A 23,753-nucleotide genomic window follows, 5' to 3' on the forward strand; every position below is an offset into this window, starting at 1 on the left:
CAAAACCCGCAGGGTCGGAGTCAGCCAGAGCCGGCACGCGTCTGCCGGGCGGGGGATGCCAGGAAGGCGATGGCCAACGTCTCCAACGCGCCGAAATCGTGGACGTCGAACTCGTCGAACCCATCCTGCCGACCCATCTGGCCGATGGCTAAGTGCCTCAGCGTCTTCTTGCTGGGCTGGAGCACGCTGGACAACAGTGGGTAGTTCCAGACGCATAGGTTCGCGTGCAGGTCATCAAGCAGCATTTCCCAGCTGAAGTCTGCCACAGCCAGCTCATCAACGGTAAACACCTCCAACTGGGCCGGCCAAGTCAGGAAGCTCCGTAAGGTGTGCGGGTTTCCTTTCTCGAAAGCCCGGATGTGTAGCTCCGTGAAGGAAGCTGTTCCTTGATCATACTTCAAGCTTCTTTGAGTTACTTTGGACTTTCATGCTTGATTGAGAAGACGGAGACAAAAGAGAGAGAAAAAAAAGAAGAAAACAGAAAAGTGAAACGAGAGACGTCCTATGTGAGGTGCCTACCGGTGTTGACAGAGGCTCTTCGTCCGTCTCACTAATTCTAAAGTTTTCGTCGTCCACGTTGACTTTGAATTGATTCTCATAATCAATGAGTTCCCATGAGGTGACGCTGTACACTCCGCAGAGTTCCAGGCACCTCATGTTTGGGAAACGCTTGGCCAGAGATATGGCATTGCCGAAAGGGGGCCGGGAGGTCCAGTCGAGGTCGATGGTGAGCGAAGTGACGAGGCTGGTGAGAGCTGGGTTGGAGCGGAAGGTCCTCTCGAGTCGTAGCGCGCGGCGCTTGATGATCTCCAGCACCTCCTTCGACTGTCTCCTGAGGCGGCGTCCCGGTTTCATGTCAAGGACGTGGATTTCCATTCGCGCATATAGGAATCTCTGGGCCAGGCCACATAATCTCTTGTTCGCGAGACAGAGACCTAGCAGAGCCTTACTGGTGGTCATGTCGTTCATGTCTTCATCTTCCTCCATGATCATTTCCACACACCGAAGCAGGATCTCATTAGGCATCGTCATGAGGAACGATGGACCCTCCACCAGAGGCTGGTTGCCAAAATACCGCGAGCCTCTGTAAGTCGGTGGCCGGACAACAGTCATGTCTGGCAATGCCATCGTATATGCGTCCTTGTAATCGATAGAATAACTGTTTGGTATATTCTCGCTAAGCCGTAACATGCGAAACATTGACGCGAAGGAATACTAGCTATCCCAAGGACTCCAGCGGGGTCCCAACCACCAACATCATACTTGCGTGCATGCTAGGTACGTAAGTTGCCTGACTTGCATTATCGTGCAGCTGCGATGTTCCGCCATTGCTCGATCCTACACTCCCGAAGCTTAAGAATGGACAATCATCTGAAAACAGGCTAGATTGAATATCATTAATCGAAAATTGCAGTTCCGATATCTGAAAATGCTTGAATACCAAACCGACGTTCTTTGGCTGTAGATACGCTTGAAGCAAATTCAAATTCTCAACACTTGACCACTGTTCATTCCGAAATATTATTAATAAATATTAACAGGTCTGTTTGGGGAAGCCTGGGTGAGGTTTGGGTACCTGTACGTGTGCATCTAATCTTGAGGGGCCTAAGACAGCCAACATGAGTCGACTTCTCGCTCTTGTCCTGATGATTTGTGGTAGAGGCGTTCGAACAAGAGAAAATATCCACGGTAGCGGAAGGCCCGGATAACCCTGATGGGCCAAGTTGCCGTAGACGTGACGGTGTTGCGCGCGTGTTCCCAATAAGGAGTCAAGCCTGCTCCGAAATCCAGCTTAAATCACGGCATGTTGGAAAAGTTGAGCATATGTACTAGGAAGCACGTAATCGTAATGAGGCCGCGAGGCAATTGTCGATTGCTAACTCTATCAGTTAGTTCTGTAGTCGGACCGCCACCTCGTTTTTGTATTTTACTAGAGGTCTGCCTGTCATACAGCGCTTTATATTGATACCAGTACAGCGAGTGGTTGGGCATTAGCCTTCATCTAGTGGAAGCACTCAGGCCACGCAGCTCAGGTCGTCAGGGTCGACATGTTGGGCCTGACAGGGAACCAAGTCGCGAACGGTAGTCGGTCATCATTGCTTCTCATCTTTCTCATCCCGAAAGGTCCAGACTTTTGAACGATGATGGGCTGGCAAGAGGCAGCTTATTCTTCGCTTCTTATACTTACTCCGGTCTGCCGCCACTAAGCCGGAAATAGGAGCCACCCAGGCAAGAACCGGTTAGAGTTGCTGACAAGGTGGACATATGCCGCATAGCACGGCGGTCATGTGAGAAACCCATACGACGAACAGGATTCCCAAAGCGACTCTGCTGTAGGCGGAGGAAGTGCCGTGGAGAAGCATAGCTCAGTACGTGGGATGATGACTTCGTTGATGGGGTGCGCTGGCCCTGAAGCTCCGCCGTTGTTGGGCGGAGCTCAAACTCCGATGCTGTCCAGTCGCAACGTTGTAAATGACAAGAGAGATGTCCTTTCGGGTTCTCCTGACTGTCGACTCCGATCGTTGGGAAGCTCTTTCTCCCATGAAAGTGTCTTGTTTTGTGATGGTTTCTTGGGGACCAAAAGGTGATAGTGGGAAGACGGGAGTGTCGGAGTTCTTCCGATCTGTGGTGGCGACCTAGCAGTGCTGATACTTTCCAACCGGGCGCTCATAAGCCGGAGGAACTTCCGTAACCAACAGTTCCCCAGGCCAAATTCGAGATTATGCGCTCCCTTTTCTTCCTTCTGGACTGAATTTATACGCATTTATGAGAATGATATAAATGTGTGCGATTTTTACTGTTGGGCCGATAGAAACAGGACAGCCATACTCCCAGGGGCCGGGGCCAATCCGGCGACCACCGATGCGGAAAGCGACCCGCCCATGACCACGAGATTTTCAGAATGGCGCTACTGCAAAAGTGCATAGGAGGCAATCAAAAGGATGCCGGCGGATCAAACAATGTGTGTGACTGGTAAGAATTTTGGAGGAATGATCATCTCCGATGGACGAGGGTGGTTGCAGAGGCACCGTGACACCACCGCATGTACGTACATGCACGATGCAGTTTCGAGAATGGCAATGTTTCGGTGCAAACGCAAGCGAACTGTTCTTTCTCAAATCGTGGCACTCGCTAGCAGAAACGGCCAAGACTCATTTGATGGGAGGTGGTAAGAGGTACATCCTGCAGGGCATTTTGAGAAGCATATAGGCCCACCACCGTCAGCAGTTGGCGGGAGACGATGGCTCGGAGCCGAGTCTGCCTGGTCAGCTGTAGGAGAGAGAAAGAGAGAGAGAAAGCGAGCCTTACGATTGGATATGAGGGCCGGCAATAGCCTTGATCATGTATAGTATTAGAGCCCACTTTGCGACTGACGATATACGACGTATCGCGACCAGACAGACGACCGAGGGCCGACCTTGTTGGTTCGGGATAGGTCCCGCCTATCATGTGGCCGGTTGACAGCAGAATGCAATAAGACAGGAAGGTCATACTTGACCTGTTCTATCGTATACGAAAGCCACTCACCTCTTTCTTTGTTTGTTTGATCACTGTGCAGCCGGCGGCGGTGGAAGGATTCAGTTTCGTGGCGTTGTTCCGGGACAGGATATTGGCCCTGGGCAAAGCCGTGATCGCCTGCTGAGCCGAAGATGCATTGTCCCTTAAATCTCGCAGAGGCGCGGCCGCTGATTGGCTCGTCCGCTGTTCCGTGCAGCAATTCTGTACGAATTAGGCAATTAGTAAAAAGCCCCAAATACGGCACTCATCCCAGCCAGTCACCCACTGAGGAAGCTCATCATGATACGACAGACGATACAAGAGCCGGCACCCCCATTGGTGTAGTACAAACCATAGCACCGTATTCGGTAAAAAAATGTACCTTTCCTCGCCTCTGCCCTTCCACCCCCCTTCTTTCTTTTTGGCCTCACTCACTCCCAGACAAGCTGACTGAGAGACAGGCCGGCAAGCGCGGTGGGGTCGCAAGAGTAGGTACTTTTCGACGTGGACGGCAGGATCAAGCACCTTGAATTGAGCAATGTAGGAGTCGCAAAAGTACCTGGCTGCTGAGCTTGATCGGCTTACATTGATCTCGGAAAGACGTCCATAGCTTGCGAGCCTAATTTATCTATCCCATGCGCCATGCGCCATGCCGTCCATGACTGCACCACCCTTGGTTGAGCCCGTCATATGCAGAGAACCAGTACGGGCGAGGATATATGCGACGGTTTTTGGACTCAAATACAAGTACAATTCCCCTCACATCCAGAAGCCTATGGCAGCCATTACTTGCTGTGCTGAACGGGACCGCATGCACACCACCCACATCCAATATATGCCCACAGGTGATACCACAGTCACGCATACGCAGAGGCCATCATCGTTGAGGCCAATAGCCCTCCTGCTTGCATTACAGCACTTCTTTGCCTTACCTACATAGTGTCTCCTGTGCATCTGTGCGTGTGCGCGCATCTGCGTTCTGTACCTCGTCCATCCTTAGCGGTTTGCGCCAGCCGAGTTTTCCACTCGGGAAGCTCCTTGGGATAAAGCAATAATAATAACACACATCCGCCTCCCGCTCTCTCGCTATTCTGTTTCCCCCTCAGAGCCCAGCCCAGCCCAGCCAGCGTTCAAAAGCCAGGGCTTCTTCTTCCCCGCCATGATCGAGAGCCTTGAGCCTTTGCCATTCGACCGCCCTTCCAGGCCAACAGCTGATTGCATCGGATACAAGGCGCCTCCACCCCGGAGCAGCATACATACCTACGTGGCTGCTGGTTGCGAACAAGCGATATATCCGTTGGAAGAATTTGGGAGGATCGGAACCTTGGAACCTTGCGGGAGAAAGGGACCGGACGCGGCCCAACAGCCTTCAGCACACATTGATCCATTGCCTGGCCATTGCTCATCCGCACCCACCGCGCAAGGAGTCAAGTAGCCTAGGTTTAGGTAGGTAAAGGATAGGTAGGCACAGGCGCCCCGGGAACCAGCTCAGTAGACGATCAATGGGCGAGGCAAAGGCAGTTGCGATTCAATGGCGAACTTTCTCAATTTAGTCAATGGCTTTCCGGCTCCAAGTAAGTCAAGTTCAATTGAATAAAGTGTATTCATTCGAGTTAGCACCGCCGACCGATGCGTTGAATGCCATGGCATTCAAGTCTTCTCCTTCCTGAGCTGTCTGTCCTCTGCCAGAGTGATTATTCCTCCTCATCGCTATAAAACGAAAATCACACACTCGCCTCTTTACCACTTTACCTATGCCCGTCTACTACTATGCAAGGAGCTGCTCGCCAATAGCCTGCCTGACAAGACTCTTGTGATCCTATTATAGACAACCTCTTAGTGGGCGAAGACATCACCAGCCCTATCGGCGGCGACGACGAGAGAATCTTTACTTCAGCAATGGGAAGCTACCTGGGGCCCGGCGGCTATTTCCACACTGCCTCGATCCCTTTTACAAACGCCGACGCCGACGTGGACTTCACCTTCCCGACGAGATTAGTAGACACAGACAACAACTACTACGCAAGCAGAAACAACAGCAGCAACAACAACAACGACAATTTGCCATCATTCCCCGACACGTTTGGGCCAACAACAGCTACCACTACTGACTCGAACATTGGCCACCTGGACTTCTCAGCCCAAGTGCCGTACTCCTCCGGATATTCCCTGGTGTTGGATCCGCTATACCAATACCGCGACTTTGCGGAAACACAGACCGCGCAATTCCAGCAGCCGCCATTGCCTCTGCCCCTACCCAACTCCAATTTCGGCGGCGGCAACACCCATTCTTTCTGTGGCGGATTTGGGCCATCTGATGAGTCGCCGTCGCCTGATTATTCTTCGTCGGGGGTACTCAACGTGAATCTGAACCGGCTTGCCAACCAAGGCTTCCACCATCCTCTGTCTTCCGCATCCGCATCAGCATCAGTATCAGCACCAGCCTTTTTGCCCAACCCAGCGTTCGAGCAGCCAAATCCAGTCGTCTCAGGCCAAGGGCAAAGTCAAGTGCAGCAGCAGTGTGCATGCGCCCCACATCGGCCTCAGGACTCAAATGATCCGCCCGCTCACTCGCACTCACCTGCACCTGCACCTGCACCTCCCTCACACTCGTTCGACAACACCATCGACTTTGGCAGCAGCAGCAGCAATAGCAATAGCGACGTCTGGCATCTCCACCCCTTCAATCACAACCACAACCACAGCCATCAACCCCCGCTATCTCCGACACCCTCCTACTGCCTGCCCCCCAGCCACTACCACCACAACCACAACAACCTTCGCTCGCTACCCAGAACAACAACAACTTCAATTCAATTAATTCCGCCAACATTCCTTCTGCAACCACTACCGCATCTGGCCAGGAGCCAGCGAGCGACGATTATTACATCTCTGCTCTCGCCTCGGCTAACTTCTCGTCACCCTCACTTCCGCCACTGAACAGCAGCCCATTTGCTGCAGCCCGCACGCAGACAACCCAGCTCACGGAACCCTCTTCATTTCCGCAGCCCAACTTTGGAAGCGAAATGCCTGGTGCTACGGCTTCGTCGACCGCACCGCCGCGGCGGTCACGGCGATTAAGTCAAGTTGTGGACTTGACCAAGGAATCCCCAAATCGAGCCGACACACTATCGTCCTCCTCGCCCGTTCCCATGGGACCGCCCGCAGCCACCAATACGCGAAAACGCCGCCGGTCGTCTGCTGCCAATGCATCCGCCAGTGGCCGCCGGGCCTCAACAGCATCCACCCCAGCGCGACCTTCACGACGCCGGGCACCAGCACGACTTGCATCACCAGGCGGTTCGGTATTTGGCGAGTCCTCGCCTCCTCCAATGATGGCAAAGAAGGAAGAAGACGATCTCGAGGTGCTGGATCTATCAAAAGCCGATGAGGTGCCCAAAGAGTTGCAGAAGCCCGCAATCGACAAACGGATCAAACTGTCCAAGTTCCAGTGCGTCATCTGCATGGACGACGTGTCGAATTTGACCGTTACACATTGTGGTAAGTGCAGCTTCATTCTCTGCTCTTTGCTCAAGGAGCACCCGCACCACCCGTTATTGTACTTAAGTGCTAACATGCTATTCCTAGGTCATCTCTTCTGCTCTGAATGTCTGCACTCGGCTCTGCACATCGACAGCAACAAGAAGTGCTGCCCCGTCTGCCGCTCAAAGGTCGAAATCAGGACCGCGGGCAAGAACCTGAAATCATACTACCACCTCGAGCTGAAGGTCATGACAGCAACACGCAAGGGGAAGCAGCCCGTTGGACGATAGGGTCCCCTTCCGCCCCCACACCGAGGGACACCCGCATCACAATATCCCGACACGAATGTGGTGAAGACATCGTAACGGAGTGATGATGATTGTATATTAGGAGACGTGGGCTGTGGACCGCAGGTACACAGGGAGCCCCACCAATACGGCCAGCACATAATCGATTGCTGCCTCACCAGCAAAGGATCCGCAGATGCTGGTCACACGAAAGTCATGATTTTACGGACAGGAAGGGATCTCATTGCATCGCATGGGGAGTTTTTGGTTTTGCGAGAAGGAGAAAGAACAACATGATACCCCGATATTGCAGCATTTCGACGGACGGTTCGTTGCATTACATTCTCGTTGTGTGCTTTTCTCACACGAATAAGCACAGTTCACTACAGGACGCAGGAAATCGTCAACGCTTTGGTCAGGGAGGTTGGTGGCGCGAGCATTAGCTTGTGGCTGGAAGGTGTCCTAAACTAAAAGAGACGATGACGACAATGGAATTGCTCTAGCCTTTGGTTTCTCAAAGGGTAATGTAATGAGACATTCGATTGAGCATATTATAGTGCCTGGTGATATTGGTGATATGTTGGTGACGGTCCGACTATGTGCTGTTTATTGGTTTTCGCCTGTCATTGGTAAGGCTGGCCATTTATGCTGCGTGTGGTGTAAATTTGGTGTACAACTGAGTGGTTGGAAAGTATCATTCCAAGATAAGTGCTGGGACTGACAATGGAGGTAAGTTAAGAAGGTAGCTATGCTTTTCTGTGACAATGAGTAGAAACTTGTGAGCCCCCTGAACAACAAAAGTCGAGAGCATTTCGTCCGGATTTTGGGGTTTGGTGCTGCACATTTCCAGTTCGTTCCAAGAAAGCAGCAGGAAGCACTCACCCAATATGGGCAGAGGTGGCAGGGGCGAAAAGTCATAGCTTGGGATTGCAATATTCGCAACTTGTCAGGGCCGTTTGGTTCGTTAAACTGTTGGAAAGAGGTTGTTGGTATTTGTCCTGCTTGGGTCGAGGTTTGTTTACAGGACGATATGCTTCCATCTCTCGAGTCCATATCATACGCAAGCAACATGAACACATCGAAGATAAAAAGACTTTTTGGTAATATGAATCCCATTCTATATAAATTCCAATCGCTTATCTCTATTATTATAACACAACCACCCTAGGCGACCTGACCCCGACATCCCCATCATCGCCACCGCCATCATCCCCGTCGTCGAGCTCATCCTCATCCGCACTATCCCTTCCCCCAACAGCCCGCGCTCCTCGACCCCGTCGCCCATCTCGCGCGTGCGGTCGCCGACCACGAGCCCGTCCCCGTTCTGGGCGGAGCCGCCGCCGGCCGTGCGGCGCGTCTCCTCGGCGCCGTTGAGGACGTACCAGCAGTCCTTCTTGGTGAGGACGCCGACGAGGGAGCCGCGCTCGACGAAGAGGACGTAGCGGACGCCGAGCTTCTGAAAGTAGCTGACGGCCAGGTGGAGGCTGGAGCGGGACGGGAGGGTGAGCGGGGTCTGGTCCATCCAGGGGCGGAGGTCGAGGGTGGTGACGGGGTCGGCGAGGGGCTGATGGCTGAAAAAGGCCTCGGCCTCGGGCGGGAGCGAGCGGGGCGGCTGCACCGCGCTCGCGAGGTTGTAGGCCAGCTCGGCGCGGGAGATGTAGCCCAGTAACAAAGCGTCGCGGGGGTCGCGGACGACGGGGAAGCCGCGGTAGTCGCACGAGTCGAGGATGCGGCGCAGGGAGCTGACGGTGTGGCCCGTCGCCGTGAGCACGACGAGGTCCTCGATGCGCGTCATGATCTGGCCCGCGGGGATGTCGGGGACGTGCAGGCGGCCCGCGCCGTCGTCGCCGTTGTCGAGGAAGGGGTACCCGTTGAAGTGGATCCAGGACTCGTAGATGCCGCGGCGCGAGAAGGCGTCGCCGACCCACTTGGCCAGCATCACGGCCACCATGATGGGGAGCACGTAGGTCAGGGCGCCCGTCAGCTCAAAGGTGATGACGACGATGGAGACGGTGAGCCGGGTGACGCCGGCGAGCGTGGCGGCGGCGCCGATGATGGCGTAGGTCCCCGGCGTGATGCAGGGGATGTCGGGTTCGCAGGAGGCGAATGCTATGAAGCCTGGATGATTGTGCTGCCAGATCTCCATAATGATGCCGACAGCGCGCCCTGTGAGAGCACCAATGGCCATGGAGGGGAGAATAATTCCAGCTGGTATCTGCAGACCGAAAGTGATTGCGGCCAAGAAGAAGCCGAGTACGGCGGCAAAAAGGAGTAGGATGATGGTGCCTGCAGTTGCAGCACCTGTCTTGCAAAGCCCAAATTGGTCATCGAGCATCTGCGAGCATTGAGAAAAGAGTTGGGATACCAGATCAGAATTCTGAGCTCGCATATATAGGTTTGGATAGTTGATCAGGGCTGTTAGGAGCGCCACAATGCCAACTTGGACGAGAGGGCCAGGTAAAGGTATGTTTGTAGACTTCTTCCACTGCTGTACGCGCATGTTGGCCTTGATGAAGAGGCCGCCATAGATGCCACCAATAACACCAAGGATGGCAAAGGGGAGAATCTCGAAGCCGTGCCAATGTGACGTATACTTGACCTGGTACAAAACCAGCTTCCCTGACCGAAAGGGGTCAATCGCTTGTACCATGACCGCAGCGGTCATGGCGCAGACGAAAGATTGCCACATGGTCTTGTCCGGGAAGTAGTATGATAGCTGCTCGAGGGAGAAGAGCACACCGCCGATCGGCGATCCGAAGGCGACAGAGATGCCTGAGGCCGCGGCTGCCGAGAGGATCTCGCGCTTGCGAGCTTCATTATTGTTGATATTGGGGAAGAGCTTGATAAAGAGGTTTGCGCAACAACAAGCGACGTGAACAAGAGGACCCTCCTTTCCTAGCCACATGCCAGATCCGACTGCGAGGATCTACTCGAGAGTTAGCGAGTCATGAGTACAGTAAGTAGTGAGAGCTTCCTCCCCCAACTTACAAGGCCCAAAGACTTGGTGATCAGGGTCCAAACCCCCAAGAAATCGTTTTATGATGAATCCACCCAAAACCGTCTTGATTTCTGGGATACCACTATGTTTTGCGTAGATGCCGTACTCCTGTACCAGAATGCTAGAGAAGAGAGCGAAGGTCACCGCAAATAGCAGGTAGAAGAAATACCCGATAAACCATCTCCCGCCCGCATTGCCTACACCGAGAGCAGTCGCCCAGGGTTTCCATCCAAGACACTTTTCGCCTTGGTCGTACCCCAAGCAGCAGAAGTCTTTGTTGAGGTAGAAGGCACCGCCGTCCTTTCCCGATGAGCAATAACCAATCTTGACGTCTCCAAGCCAATCGGTGGTGACGCCAATGCCTGCTGCCAGAGCCCCGACCGCAAGACCAGTCAAGACCAATACGACCCAGACCTGGCTTGCGTCGAGCAGCTGTTGTACGTATCCGACCACACCCGAGGCGCTCGAGTATAGCACCCGTAGTCGCTGTCGCTCTTTCGTATATTCGAAGATCCAATCGATGGCCGTCATGTCCTCGTAGCCAACGCGCCGCCCGGGCCCCTCGACGTACCAATCGACCGGTATCCCATCTTTCGGAGACGTCTTTCCGTGCCCATTTTCGGTTCTTATAGGGTCGAGCCCGTGTGAGCGTGTGGGCGTGTTGGTGCCGGACAAGGAGTGCGGCGATCGCGCCGTCGACTGGGTGCTGCCAAGACGGTTGCCTGTTATCGCCGACAGCATGCGCGCGGGCTTGGCGAGGATGCTCTGCTTCTGCTTCCGCTTGAAGCTGATGGGCTCCTCCCCATCGAGAGGGTCGTTCTCGAAGACGCCCGTGTCTTCGTCGGCGTCGAGGAAGTCGATATCGTCGTTCTCTTCGTCGTCGCTGTCGAAGTTGTCGTGCTGCTGGTGCAGGGGGGACCGGGGGAGGTTGTTGGAGGAGGATGTAGAAGGGGCCGCGGCCTCGGGCTCTCCGCTGATTAGGATCCTGCTAGCCATCGTCGGAAGCTGGAAGAGTATCCAGCCATGTCGCGATTGAAGAGTGGCGGTTTTTGTTTTTTTGTTTCTAAGATGGACTCGGCTCCGTGGCTAGCTGAGAGGCTGGATGGCTGTCTCCGGTTGCGACAAGGCTATGGAACAAGGGTCTCATGTTCGGGGTGGTGATTGACGGGATCCACAGAGACGGTTACATTGGGACTGGGTGGGCTTGGACTGTTGTTACCCGACTCCCTGCCTAGCGTGTGACCGTCACAGTCTCTGCATTTTGCAACCTGCCTGAAGGTACTTGCGTAAACTTCTAGAAGAATGGCAAGCTGCTCCACCAAAGGCGACGACAACCTCGCAAGAGCATATCAGATCGGGTTTTTTCTTCTTTGCATTTCTCTTGCTTTACTGGAAATGTTTTAAGATTTCGGAAGCTGATCTGCCGCATGTGCATAACCGAAAGTCAAAGCCATGGATGCGCAAAGTAAACCTTCGGAAAGCCACGATAATGGTCCCGCAACCAACCCGCCTCAGACTGAGCAGGTTGAGAAGATCCAGCAGCTTCTGAGGGCAAAAGACGACACTTCCAGATTTGTTGGTTTGGCGTTGCTAAAGTCAACGCTGGACAACTCGGAGGATATCCGAGGGGATAAAGAGGTCATTGTGGCGCTATGGGACTCTATATCCGTCAAGTTCCTCGACCGTCTGCTGAAAACCGGCGCAAAGCCAGGTTCCAAGCAAAGTGATGCCAAAGAGATGCTGGATCTCGCCACCAATGTCATCTACACTTTCACAGTGCTCCTCCCAGCTGATGCCGTCACAAATTCCAAGCTGGTCGGGCGGATACCCAGACTGGTGGAGGCGGTCCTGTGCAGGTTCGTTGCATCTCTAAGCCCGTGTGAAAGAATCAAAGCTAACGGTTTGCAGCCCCGGAGAGACCACAGATGTCATACTTAAGACACTGCTTACACTAACGAGCAATCCTGAAGGTGGGAGGGTGTTCGCTGAAGCTGAAGACTGGAGTTCCTTAATAGAGATTGCCCCGAAGCAACCATATGCATTGGCTATCCTGTCCTGGTCATGGCTGCATGCTGCATCCAGTACAAAAGATCGATCTAGTCTCAGAGACAGGATTGACAAGACGATATCGGCTCTCATTGCATCATACAAGGGAACAGATGCTGTTACCCTCCTTGATTTCATTGACAAAGCTCTCGGTCGTCTAGATGATGATGTAAGTTATTCTATGTCATCCCCTTCAGTTGTTGCCACGGCTGACCCCTATCCTAGCTGATCCCCGTGAACCCACAATGGCTCGGGCCCTTGATAGAACTCATAAGGAACCTCGCCACTGCCAGGCCCACTGCCGCAGGTCGAGAGGCCTATACTAACTGCACTGCACGCCTTCTAATAACCTACTCAGACTCTGTTCCCAGACTCTTGTTCAGGGATACGTCCGGTTCCGAAAACCCCTTTTCGTACCTTTTCATCAGCCTGATCATCGTAGACCTCAAGGCCACCCTCCCTTCCCTGCTGTCTAAGCTCAATACTCCCGAATACCCGTCAATATCGACCCGACTGACATCTGGGCTTTTGATTCTGTCATATTTCATCAGTTTCCTGCTGCAACAGATGGACGCACAGATCAATGCTGGCAGCGACGCCTCCAGTTTCAAAGATGCGTTCCAGATGCCACCAAACCTCTTACTGAAGCTCAATCGGTCCATCTCCGAAACACTCTCGATTATCATGGAGTACCTGAGGGATCGCTGGGACGCCGCTGTGGCGGGAGCCCTGGGGCTACACCCGGAGACCCGATATGGAAAGTCCCATACTGCTGCTGGATCTCACCTTACTCTTGCCTGGGATCAGCAGAACGAGTCCCCCGCCGAGGACCCCCTGCTCCTCGCGGCGCTCCGCGTGCTCGGGGAATGGATCCGAGAGGATGACGGGGAGGTATTGCGAACCGAAGCCATCAGCCTCATGGACTTGCTGGTGGAGCTCTACCAAACGAGTTCGGGCCCGAGCAGCAGTATTGGATACCGCGCGCTCGTCCTCGGCGTACTACAAGGCGTGACGCAGACGGAAGACGGTATCCGGGTGCTACTGGAACACGGGGGCTGGTCGACTCTCAGCAAAGATCTGCTGGCGACGCTGAACCGCACCTCGTCGGCGCAAACGGGCATTGATCTTCACGAGTGCGAGCTCGGATCGCAGGTAGCCCTGTTGTTGATGACCCTGACGGAGAACCAACAAGCCACTTCGGAGGAGTGGCTGGACCTGGTTACGGGAATCGCTGCCTACGACGTCCCGAGTATCGGAGAAGCCCCCGAGCCTCTGCAGCGCTTCTGGGCCGACGTGCTTCAGCTCGCTGCCGATCTCTTGGCCAATACGTCGCCGGGCGTGAAACGGAGGTATGAGCATACTGCCGGGTCGATTCGCGGTATTGCCGCGACTGTGGAGGGCAGAATCACGTCCCCGGAGATCCAAAAGCATTTAGGAGAAGCACTATCGACACTGCGCAGCGACTTTTGATATATTGACTAGTAACTGGCCATAGGAATAACTCCCCTGAAAAAGCTACCTAGGTATAAAATGATTAAATGGCATTTAAATGCTAATACCATGTTTTTTCTACTACAGATTTGCTACAAATTCTGTTGTCCCCTGCATACTGATGCCTGGATATACATTCACTTCCAGAGAATTCCAAATATCCAGTTTGAGCTGATATACAGAACACCTGCGCGGATTAATACAACGACGCAGTAGACAAGTGCCTCTAAATGTGCGCAACCTGCTACCTATCTACTTGGCATGGACATATGTCGGCCCCGAGGGCGCCGATAAGCGTGCTCGTCCAGGAAGCTCAATCAATCTCCAGCTTGTCACGCGCCTCAGCACAACCTTGCTACAAGCGGAACTGCCGCCGCTGAAAGTTAGGGAAAGCGAGAGGCGTTCGTTGGCGCAAAAGCCAAAGACCGACGGCCCGCCCCTCGCAAAAACCGTGCCTTCTCTAGTATGTAGCTAGGGGTGCCTCCTGAATTCAACCTTACCAATTAGCCTGGCTAAGTACGCTGTTTCTATAAGGACTCAAAGGCACGATACATTTCTATTATCACAAACTACGTAGCGGAGGGTATGCACGGCAAATGGAAAATTGACAGAGTGTAAGAAATGTTCATTTTATATCTCGTCGTATAGTTCATCTCTCTTCATGGTGATAAGTAAGATATGCAGCTGGGTTGTTACATTTATAGATAGTATTCAACAAATATGTGCTGCTATCCCAGCTTAACAAATAATATATAAAGCCGAGTGCTTATTCCAAAACCATTGGCTAATATCATGCATACACATCAATCTCTCTAGAAGAGCCAAGACACGAATCGCCTGTAGAACTTGCCGCCGGCATCGGGGCCCCTTTCGGCCTCGCGAGCTGCCTTGGCCGCCAGGAAAGCCTCCTCCTCGCGGTCGATGACGTCCTTGCCTGTGTAGAAGTCGGCCTCGTGTGGGGGAGACGCCCTTGGGCCAGGCGACGCGGCCGCTTTTAATGTAGAGGTAGGTCTTGTGGCCGAAGATGGCGATCAGGTAGACGGGAATGCCGAGGTAGCCCGTGATGAAGGTCGGGTACTTGGTCTTGAAGTCGCCCACGAACACGTCGTAGTTCTTGGTCAAGGCGATCAGGATGCACATGAACAGGGCGCCGTACGAGCCGTAGATGCCGAGGGGCGCAACATAGGGGAGCTGCGAGTTCTTCAAGCCCTGGGCCTGACGAGCGCGACACCACCAGATGTGCGTGACGAGGATGGAGATCCACGTCATTAGGCCGAAGATGGTGGTCAAGTTGACGAAGTAGCCAAACACCGTGGCCGAGTTGCTGGACACGTTCATGAAGCCCAGGAAGCCGAAGCAGGCCGATAGGGCAAGAGCGGGAACGGGTACGCCGTTCTTGTTGGTCTTGCGGAAGATGGCAGGGGCTGAACCGTCCGAGGCCAGACCGTACAGTGTTCGGCTGGCAATGTACAGATCCGAGTTGGCGGCGGAAAAGACAAAGACCAGAATGCAGGCATTCAGAATGTGGTCCAGGGCCTGGATCTTGGCGTTCTGGATAGCCACGACGAAAGGCGATGCAGCAGCACTGTTAGCCTGGGAGTTGGCGAAGACGAGATCCTTGGAGTTGTAGGGTACGCACATGCCAATCAGGAGGACGGAAATGACGTAGAAGAAGAGGATTCGGTAGAAGGTCAACTTGATGGCACGGGGAACCGTCTTGCGAGGGTTCTGGGCCTCTCCGACCGTCACACCAACCAACTCCGTGCCGAGGTAGGCAAATGTGGCCGTGACCATGGTGCTCCAGAAACCGAGGAAGCGGCCAGCAGAGCCATCCTTGATATACGGCTTGAATGCACTATTCGATTCGTATAGGTTAGTCAAGATTGGAACATAGCAATGGAGATCTCCGTTGGTTGGTACTCACCCAGGGTCTTGCCAGTAGCGGAAGCCTCTTCGGTCATGGTCCGGAGCACCGCCAAGGGCAATGACGAGAGTCAGGATCATAACGCCAATAACGACAATGACCTTGAAACTGGACAGCCAGAACTCGAATTCACCGAAGAAACGGATTCCAAAGTAGTTGATGCAAACAATGATGACGAGGAATACGGCAATCCATACTCCCGGATTGACCTTGTCGCGAGGGAGCCAGTACTGAATGACCAAAGCAGCGGCGGTAAGCTGGTTGGGCGTGACGATGATGTACTTGAACCAGTAACTGCTCACGTAAGTTCAATTAGCCAAGGGTTTTTTTTTTCACCCGCCTTTTTCAGTCTTTCTCTCCTCGTCCTCCGTCTCTCCCCTTTTCGCAATTTGCCGATCTCATTACAAGTAAAAGGCTTGGTTTTTGCGGAGGTTGAATTCGTTACATAACTGTATGCAAATAACAGACCGTTTTGGGGCCATTTGGGGGCCTAACGCCCGTAGTGCTTCCCCACGGTGGGGTGGAAATGACAGTCTGGGGTAGCGCATAGGCCTGGGCCAAGGCGCTGGGACTGGCACTTGCACCGAACCACTGGCCGCGACAAAGGGAGAACCCGGGGAAGCTGGGGAGAAAAGAACAAGTGATCGCGGGGAAGAGGGAAAACTTTTCTTTTCGGGGGACTGCGCCACTAAAACGTACCTCCAGCCAAGAGCGAAGCCAAGCGACGGATCGCAAAACCGGGAAGCGTAACCAGTGAAACCAGCAGACATGGGCAGCCACGCCGCCATCTCGCCCAGCGCGGCCATCACCAAGAAGACGATGAAGCCCACGATGGTGTATGAGATGAAGACTGAGCCGGGTCCAGCCTGCGCAAGTGCTTTGCCAGTACCGATAATCAGCCCTGTACCAATAGCACCGCCGATGGCGATCATGGTGATGTGGCGGGCTTTGAGTCCTCGGTGCAGCGAGGTCTCTGCCGAGGTCTCAATGCCGCGGATGTGCCCGATGGGCTGCTCGACTCCGTAGCCGTGGTCATGGTTGCTCTCGCCGTAGGGCGCACCGCCCTTTTCCGTGTCGTACGCGTTGTTGTGGGAGGCCGGCTTCCCGTCGTTGGACGACGAGGAACGGTGAATGACGGCCATGCCTTTTGCCCGCCTTGTTTCTCTGCTGTCTTCTCGAAAGCCAAGCCTTTGCCAAATCGACGAGTTGTCGGTTAGGTTGCTTAGCAGCGGCTTGGTCTTCTTCTTATCTCTTGTCTTTTCCCTCTTGGCTTACCTGTCCTCGCAAGCAGAATGGACGGAAGCGACGGCAGAGGAAAGTGAAGAGGAGGGAGGAGGTAGCGGTAAATAAAGAAGGAAAGAAACAAGAGGCTGAGAGACGGTATACCTGATATAAGACACGGCACAACAGGCACACGGCCGGCTACCTACCTAGGTACTCAGCTATCAGCTCGGCATAAGCAATAATCTTCTGTCAAGACATGGCGCCAAGACTCGGCTGATTGTCGTACTGGGCTCAGCTGGAATGCCTGGCCCGTTTGCCCACCCGTTATCAGTCACCGAGCAAGTGGCCGCGGGTGGGAAATCTACCAGTGGCATGGAATGCCAGGGAGGTGCAGGTCAATATCCACCTCGAGTGCGTGCATTGTCTCTCGGCTCCATTACTGGGCGGACTGCCCCCAGACCTCTGTCGGGCGAACCAATGCCGTTCCCAGGGTAGGTTGACCAGAACGCCTTGCAATGCCCAGATGCCTCCCGGCGTGAGCTTCTACATTGAGCAAGGCGTTCTCCTCCCTTGTGCGAGCCTATCGTCGAGAATGAATTGCGCCAAGGCATGCCAAGATCTGCCAAGCCAGCTAGAGCTCCACCGTGCATGCCTCTGGCCAATAGCCGACGATGCGGATATCGCAGCAAAAGATACAAACAATACCTAACGACAATTATTACCAAACCCCAGCTTGTCACCATGTTCTAATCCGTTCACTCTCTGCTCGACTTTCCTCGTTGGGTCTAACGGCTTTTCAACATGGCCGATCGTCTCTTTTTCCTTGCACACATTTCACACAATGGTACGTACCTAGTACCATGTTGGCCCATTTTGGTGTTTGGTCTCATCCAGTGGCGACAAAATCTTGGACAGGTAAATCCCCGTCGACATCCTTATTCGTCCGGAGAAGCCCGTAGAAGCAACGCCGATGCGTATCATTAAGTAACAGAACCATGATCACCCATTTTCCTCGCTTGACTATGCGTGTACAAGCCTAAAATGATCCCTTCTATCCAGGCTGGCGTATAAGTGCTCTTGCAACTTGCAGCATTTCTTCCCATCAAGACAAACTAGTGAAAAATAACGGCACTGGGCTTCTGTTGTGTCTGAGTTGCACCCTCTTCGTACTATAGTAGGCCCATGTTAGTTTCCGTGCAGTCAGGTAGGTAGATAGGTAGGTCGCGTGCCAAACAGGGCGCCACGCGAATGCGGCTCTCCGGGGATACGGGCACACTTACATCAATAAACCCTGTCCGTAACATCAAAACCATGAACGCTTCGGCCAGTTCCTCGATCTTCTCGTCCAATTGGGCATCGGTCTTACTGCCGCTAGCGCCAATGCCCTGAGACCTCTTCAGAACGTGAGTTACAAGCATTCTATGCTCTGTCAGGAAGCGTCTGCCCTGCAGCACATTGTGCGAACCCCGGCTGACAATGGCAGCCCCAATAATGCGCATGACCTGAACCAGGAGAGTATAGTGGTTCTCCAGCACCCGTGGATCCGATGAGTTGACTTGCAGTTCAGGGTCTGCAGCAAACAGCCCCGACTGGTCGATAGCGCGGAAGAGGTTGCTGTGTAGTACATGTTTGGCACCGTCACGTGTCTGGCACAATTGGAGTAAGAGTGCCAGCTTGGCGTTTTCGTACAGCTTCAGCTCATCGTTCCCTAAATTACGTATTAGCTCGCGGTTCCAAAGTGCATATAGATTGAACGATTGCGTACCGGAACGATGGATCTCTACCCAATCGTCCATAACGTTGCGTAACGAGTCAACGAGAACACCAATGAAGTTGAGGCGGTTCAACATCTCCACAATATAGTTGTCGGATTCGTGTTTGCCAAGGTTGACCAGAGCACCTAACAGCACTAAAGCTGCAGTTTGGCACCCGGCGTTGCCACTGTAGGCGTCGTCGCAGATCACATTGATGAGTCTCTCACCGTAGGCCTGGATTGACTTTGCAGCATCCTGGTTGCCGGAAAGAATGTCCTTTCCGTGGTCCACAAGCGTCGTGATATATCGGAAACAGATGCTGTAGTAGATCGTTCGTAACTCCGGAGTTCCTGTCCATTTTGCTATAGCATCGAGGCATATTTGCAAGAGCTGGAACAGCTTGTCGCTGACCAGGCTTCCAATGGCCCGACTCTGCTTGTCGTTGTGTGCAATGGACGTGAAATCCAAAGTGAAGAGCAACACTTTCGCCAGGCTTGCCAGCTCATATGCGGCCTCCGGTAGTTCAGAACCATACAGCTCCAGGCTGGGCAGAATGGCCTGTAAAGTCTGCAAAATAAACGAGACCCGATTCGTGCCTTTCAGATCATTTGATTCGGCCATGACCATTAGCAGCTTGGTCCAAGCCTGGAGGATTTTGTGGTTGAAGAATTTGACCTGCTTGAAGCGATTGAGCCAGGCTACATATGTTTGTATCATGGCTTCTTCTGTTTCGATCGGGGCCAGTTCTTGTTGAGGTACTACCTGGCCCGAAAGACGTGTTTGGTTTCGCTTCAAAAGCAAAATCTCTTTCACTTTGCCGAGGCTATAGGCCTGGTTTCCATCGTCATCCTCCTCCAGGCAAGGACGCAAGTCAATGTCTGCGTAGGCTGTAAGTACCGGAGCAGGAGTATAGAAGTCGGCCTCCTTCGAAAGTACATCGTTAAAGTCGAATACCGAAGGAACTTGAAGGGTCTCGCCATTGTCCATGGGAATTTGTCCCCCTAGAGCATCGAAAATGCGGCGCTTTAGAGCAGGGAGATGACTTTGGGCAACGCTGCAGAGCTCGTATGCAATATACTCCAAAGCCATGGCTCGCATCGAGAGGTAATCAACATATCCAGGTGCTCCTGGTAGTACCAGAAAATCAGCCCCAAGGGATGTCTCTGTACCATCCCAGATAGCTTCGGGCTGGACCACGAACCCTGCTACCAGCAAGTGGAAAAGAAGCTCGTTGGCCCTAAGCTGCTCAAGAACAAAACTTGCGGACAAACGGGAGCTCCAGAGAGCCTGAAGAACCTTCATCGCCTTGTGCTTCAAGCTTATGAGCCAGCCTTGCATGCCATCCTCATCACTAATAGGTACTTCGGTAACAATACCCACCAAATGATGGAATAACGAGGCACCTTGGTCAAATGCGCTTTCAGGCCTGATACTTAAGGATTCAACCCCACAACTGAACCCAAGGAGAAGATGAGCCACAGTTGGTCGGCCTGGATTGGCCCGGATAGTTGAGGAGAGGAAATCGAGTATGAACATCTTGCTTTGGTAGTTGGACGCCTCGCTTTTCTGGAAATGGTCGAACGGCACATCTAGCTCTGCCATGAATGAACCGGCGATGGTATCGGCGTCGCCATTCTCTTCGAGGGCTACGATGGCTATGTTGCGACGAATTTGGCGGCCAGGGCCCATTTGCCACGCAGAAATGATCCTTGGTGAAGTTGAGATCTTTTCTAGCAACTTCAAGCTTGCATTGGTAAGATCAGAGTTGCCAAGACCGCAGTAATGTCCGAGATCAGAGACGATATTTAGATTTGTCATGATACCATCCTCAATGGTAGCGAAGGCTGCGTTGGATGTTGGAATTGCCATCGATCGGCTCGAGTGCTTGGCCTGTGGTTTGACAATAGACCGAACAACGTCAAGATAAGTCGATTGGAGGTCCAGCACCTTGAGTATCACTTCGATGCCACGGAGGATACTCAGCATGAGGGGAGAGTCAGGCGCAGCCTTTGCCAATATCATCAGATTCCTGATGGATAGTGCTCATAAGAGCCTTGACGAAATGGCTGTCATACATCCACTCCATCACCCGTGCAAATGGGTGCAATGTGACGTAAGATCTGAGATCCGAAGTTGATATAGCGGCATCAACCGGAATATGGGTCTCATTGCCAAATACGATTAAATCTTCATTGAAAGTCGAGAGGCACGTCAGTGCGAGTTCGAGGCATTCGTACCGCAGTATCCTCTGTTGGACCACATCCGAGGTTTCCTGCGATTTTATTCCAAACACATGACCAAGAGAATAGTCGAGGTATGGGTCAACCCCGGCACGCGTTCGGAAAGTTGCACCAAGGTCTTCCGGGAATGGCAGGGTGTCGTTTAGAAATTCATAGCCTTCTGGTAGACGGAGTAGACCGCCAAGGAGTTGCATGAAAGACAGAACCTCCTCAAAGCGAGGGCTCATGTCCTCGAACATAGCCTCCATGAAGTACGATGGGATTGGGGCATTTGATGACGGAGATTGTGCCTTGAGCATTGAGGGTGACATGAAATAGCCGCTCATGCAAGAATCAAGATACTCCCACATATGCCTGCTTTCTACGAGCGTCTTGCGGGCCAACAGGGCATTCACGACCTGGAAGGCACATGCCCTTAGACGGAACGAAACAGGGCTACTGATAAGTTGGAACAGCAACTCCAACAGCTTGGGCTTTTCTGACTCCAGTAAAAACAATCGCGCTGGTTCGCTTTGGCGAGCGAGTGTAGTCATCAGTCGCAAATAACATTCGAGCATCATGTAGAACTCGGGTTCGGTCTCCGCCTGCTCGTCGTGGTATTTTCCGGCCTTGTAGGCCTGGTTTTGTGTTGTTGCCGTGGGCTTTTCTCTGATCTTGTGCGTGTAAAACTCCAGTTCCTTGAGGATCTGCGACCAGCTGAGCGATGAGCTCTTCCTCATTTTGCCGGTAGCGTGATGTGCGTCATCCAGAAGGAATTCGTGAGCTGCAGTTGCGCATTCGGCATCCTCGGACAAAGACAGAAGCATCTCGCAGAAGGCGCTCACTAACGGGGTGGATGCTCTTCGAGAAGCCCATTGCAAGAACCCTGCGAGATTGCTGTCAGGGTCCGCCCAGAATTCGGCTGCCGCATCGGGGCGACCTTCGTAAGCGTATGCAATGATCAAAAGGAATCTTTCCAGATCCAAGTCTTGTTCTTGCCCATGCTTCATCTGGCGTTGCTCATCTTCCTCCGTGCGAAGCTTCCGGAGAATATCAGGCAGGTTTGATATTGAAGCGTCCACAAAAACTTCAATCTGCGTCGCAAGGCAGGTTTGGAAAACCTCAGAGAAAGGGACTGTATCAACAGGAAGGGAAGGCGATTTCCTCTGCAACCACTGACGAATGCCTACCCGAGCAGGATCTTGCCAGTCGGAAGACTTTACGTCGGCCGTCACAGCTAGTATCATGTCAAGAGCCCCGTCTTTCAAGGATTCCATGAAGAGCTTTGATCTTTGGGTTTCTTCTCTGTCGATAACATCGACTGGCAGGTTAGCACTGTGGGTGGCATCAACATACCAGCCACTGTACTCGGCGAGCCACCATGCCTTGACAGCAGCTTGCAGACACACAAAGGTTCGAGAGTCATCTTCTGACGTTTGACACACAATGTCATTGAGCTGTCTAGCAGTAGTCAAGTCGCCATTGCCTTCTGTAGAACCAAAAACGCTGATGTATGCGCCCAAAACGGGGAAAAGATGGACTATGATAACATGTTAGGAGCAATCCGTACAGCTTTGAGCAAGAAATCTGAGGGAACGTACCTGTTGAGTAGTCATACCTGTCGATCTTTCTCAGCGCGCCTACAAATTCGGTGAAGTCCTGGGCGGTAGCCACGCGTCGGTCAATGCAGTGACAGGCAATCACGGCAAGCAGCTCGTGCTGCTGAACAAGGCTGTATCGTGAGTATTCGATCATCTCACGGAACTCTTCCTGGCCAGCACTTCCGCGGACCTGAGCTCCAACCACCGTATCAAATATTCTTTGGAGCCAGGCTCGGATGTCGCGCATTGCCGTCATACAACGCGGTAGGAGCTTTTGCGTCTTGGTTGAAGGGCCAACTCCGACAATAAGCTCGTCCACATTGGAGCCTAACCAGTCCTCGATTTCCTCGGGAACCTCTCCAAGCCTTGACAGATCTAGTAGCAGCCTGATGATGTTGAGGATAAACATTCGCTGTCGATGGAATCGGATGATGGCGCATAGTCGTCGGGATCGTCCGTTTGTCGCTTCATCCCTCTCTGAGTCCAATAGGATCTGGGCAGCCTCCAGCTCGTCCAGGTCGAGCTCGTCGGCAACCTGCAACACCATCTCCTGGAAACGCTCGTTGAAGGCATACTCCGTCCCATGAATCTCGACGCGGCCTGTTTTTGGTCACCAGTAATCAGCCACCGCCTCATTCTGTTTGTTGCTTAAAAGTCATCCGACCTACCTGATAGTATTCCATCGCGGCTGGCTTTACTTCTTGCTGGCTTGTCCAAAAACCCCTTGAACACGCCCCCCAACTCTTCGAGCGACGGGCCAATTAATTGTGGTAGATCGAGCCGTTCCTCTTTGGGACGCGATTGTAGCGACAACAGATTTCTTTGGAAAGCATCCAGGGCTTCCAACAGCCCGCGGCCGGTATCAGCCATTGTCGGGTGCGGCTTCTTATTGTAACATGGCGCAATCGCCCAGGTCGGAAGAGAGCTGCCCCTCTGGAATCAGTGGAGACAGGTGTTCGCCGCGAACACTCAGGGCGAATGGGTATTAGTTCGGTCTTTGTAGGGTCGGGTCTCAAATCGCGGTCGAATGATGGTACAGACGAGTTCTGGCGCTGCGTCGTCGTTCTGTTTTTCTCTTCGTTGCGAAGTAGGCCGAGCAGTGACGCAGGTTGCACAAGGGAAGGAAATAGACGTGTTGAAGCTACGGTCAGTTCTTCAGTTGCGCCAGGTGATGATTGGTTCAATAAATTTTTGGCAGGGGTCAAGCTGTCTAGCGCAGCTCTTTCCG

General features: G+C 53.1%; 7 protein-coding genes across 7 annotated transcripts; 3 read left to right on the forward strand and 4 right to left on the reverse strand.

The window, feature by feature from the left end:
* Positions 1 to 20: 20 nt before the first annotated feature.
* On the reverse strand, positions 21 to 1,113 carry PG997_005107 (uncharacterized protein; the record flags this gene model as incomplete). The annotated part of the gene is made up of 2 exons (XM_066809422.1): positions 21 to 365; positions 520 to 1,113. 2 exons carry the CDS (start codon positions 1,111 to 1,113, stop codon positions 21 to 23), a joined length of 939 nt encoding a protein of 312 aa, XP_066673040.1.
* Positions 1,114 to 5,397: 4,284 nt separating this feature from the next.
* On the forward strand, positions 5,398 to 6,438 carry PG997_005108 (uncharacterized protein; the record flags this gene model as incomplete). The annotated part of the gene is made up of 1 exon (XM_066809423.1): positions 5,398 to 6,438. One exon carries the CDS (start codon positions 5,398 to 5,400, stop codon positions 6,436 to 6,438), a length of 1,041 nt encoding a protein of 346 aa, XP_066673041.1.
* Positions 6,439 to 6,524: 86 nt separating this feature from the next.
* PG997_005109 (uncharacterized protein) lies at positions 6,525 to 7,271 on the forward strand (the record flags this gene model as incomplete). The annotated part of the gene is made up of 1 exon (XM_066809424.1): positions 6,525 to 7,271. One exon carries the CDS (start codon positions 6,525 to 6,527, stop codon positions 7,269 to 7,271), a length of 747 nt encoding a protein of 248 aa, XP_066673042.1.
* Positions 7,272 to 8,416: 1,145 nt separating this feature from the next.
* On the reverse strand, positions 8,417 to 11,262 carry PG997_005110 (uncharacterized protein; the record flags this gene model as incomplete). The annotated part of the gene is made up of 3 exons (XM_066809425.1): positions 8,417 to 8,491; positions 8,542 to 10,184; positions 10,257 to 11,262. The coding sequence occupies 3 exons, from the start codon at positions 11,260 to 11,262 to the stop codon at positions 8,417 to 8,419; spliced, it is 2,724 nt and encodes a 907-aa protein (XP_066673043.1).
* Positions 11,263 to 11,718: 456 nt separating this feature from the next.
* On the forward strand, positions 11,719 to 13,782 carry PG997_005111 (uncharacterized protein; the record flags this gene model as incomplete). The annotated part of the gene is made up of 3 exons (XM_066809426.1): positions 11,719 to 12,122; positions 12,175 to 12,481; positions 12,538 to 13,782. The coding sequence occupies 3 exons, from the start codon at positions 11,719 to 11,721 to the stop codon at positions 13,780 to 13,782; spliced, it is 1,956 nt and encodes a 651-aa protein (XP_066673044.1).
* Positions 13,783 to 14,615: 833 nt separating this feature from the next.
* PG997_005112 (amino acid permease) lies at positions 14,616 to 16,869 on the reverse strand (the record flags this gene model as incomplete). Its single annotated transcript, XM_066809427.1, is given in 4 exon segments — positions 14,616 to 14,753; positions 14,770 to 15,658; positions 15,728 to 16,021; positions 16,427 to 16,869. The coding sequence occupies 4 exon segments, from the start codon at positions 16,867 to 16,869 to the stop codon at positions 14,616 to 14,618; spliced, it is 1,764 nt and encodes a 587-aa protein (XP_066673045.1).
* A 1,194-nt stretch (positions 16,870 to 18,063) lies between these two features.
* Positions 18,064 to 23,395, reverse strand: PG997_005113 (uncharacterized protein; the record flags this gene model as incomplete). Its single annotated transcript, XM_066809428.1, has 6 exons — positions 18,064 to 18,120; positions 18,232 to 18,659; positions 18,717 to 20,734; positions 20,781 to 22,464; positions 22,526 to 23,125; positions 23,194 to 23,395. The coding sequence occupies 6 exons, from the start codon at positions 23,393 to 23,395 to the stop codon at positions 18,064 to 18,066; spliced, it is 4,989 nt and encodes a 1,662-aa protein (XP_066673046.1).
* Positions 23,396 to 23,753: the final 358 nt, after the last annotated feature.

Source organism: Apiospora hydei (genome assembly GCF_038363865.1).
Source record: "Apiospora hydei strain CBS 114990 chromosome Unknown utg000004l_segment0_segment0, whole genome shotgun sequence".
NCBI lineage: Eukaryota > Fungi > Ascomycota > Sordariomycetes > Amphisphaeriales > Apiosporaceae > Apiospora > Apiospora hydei.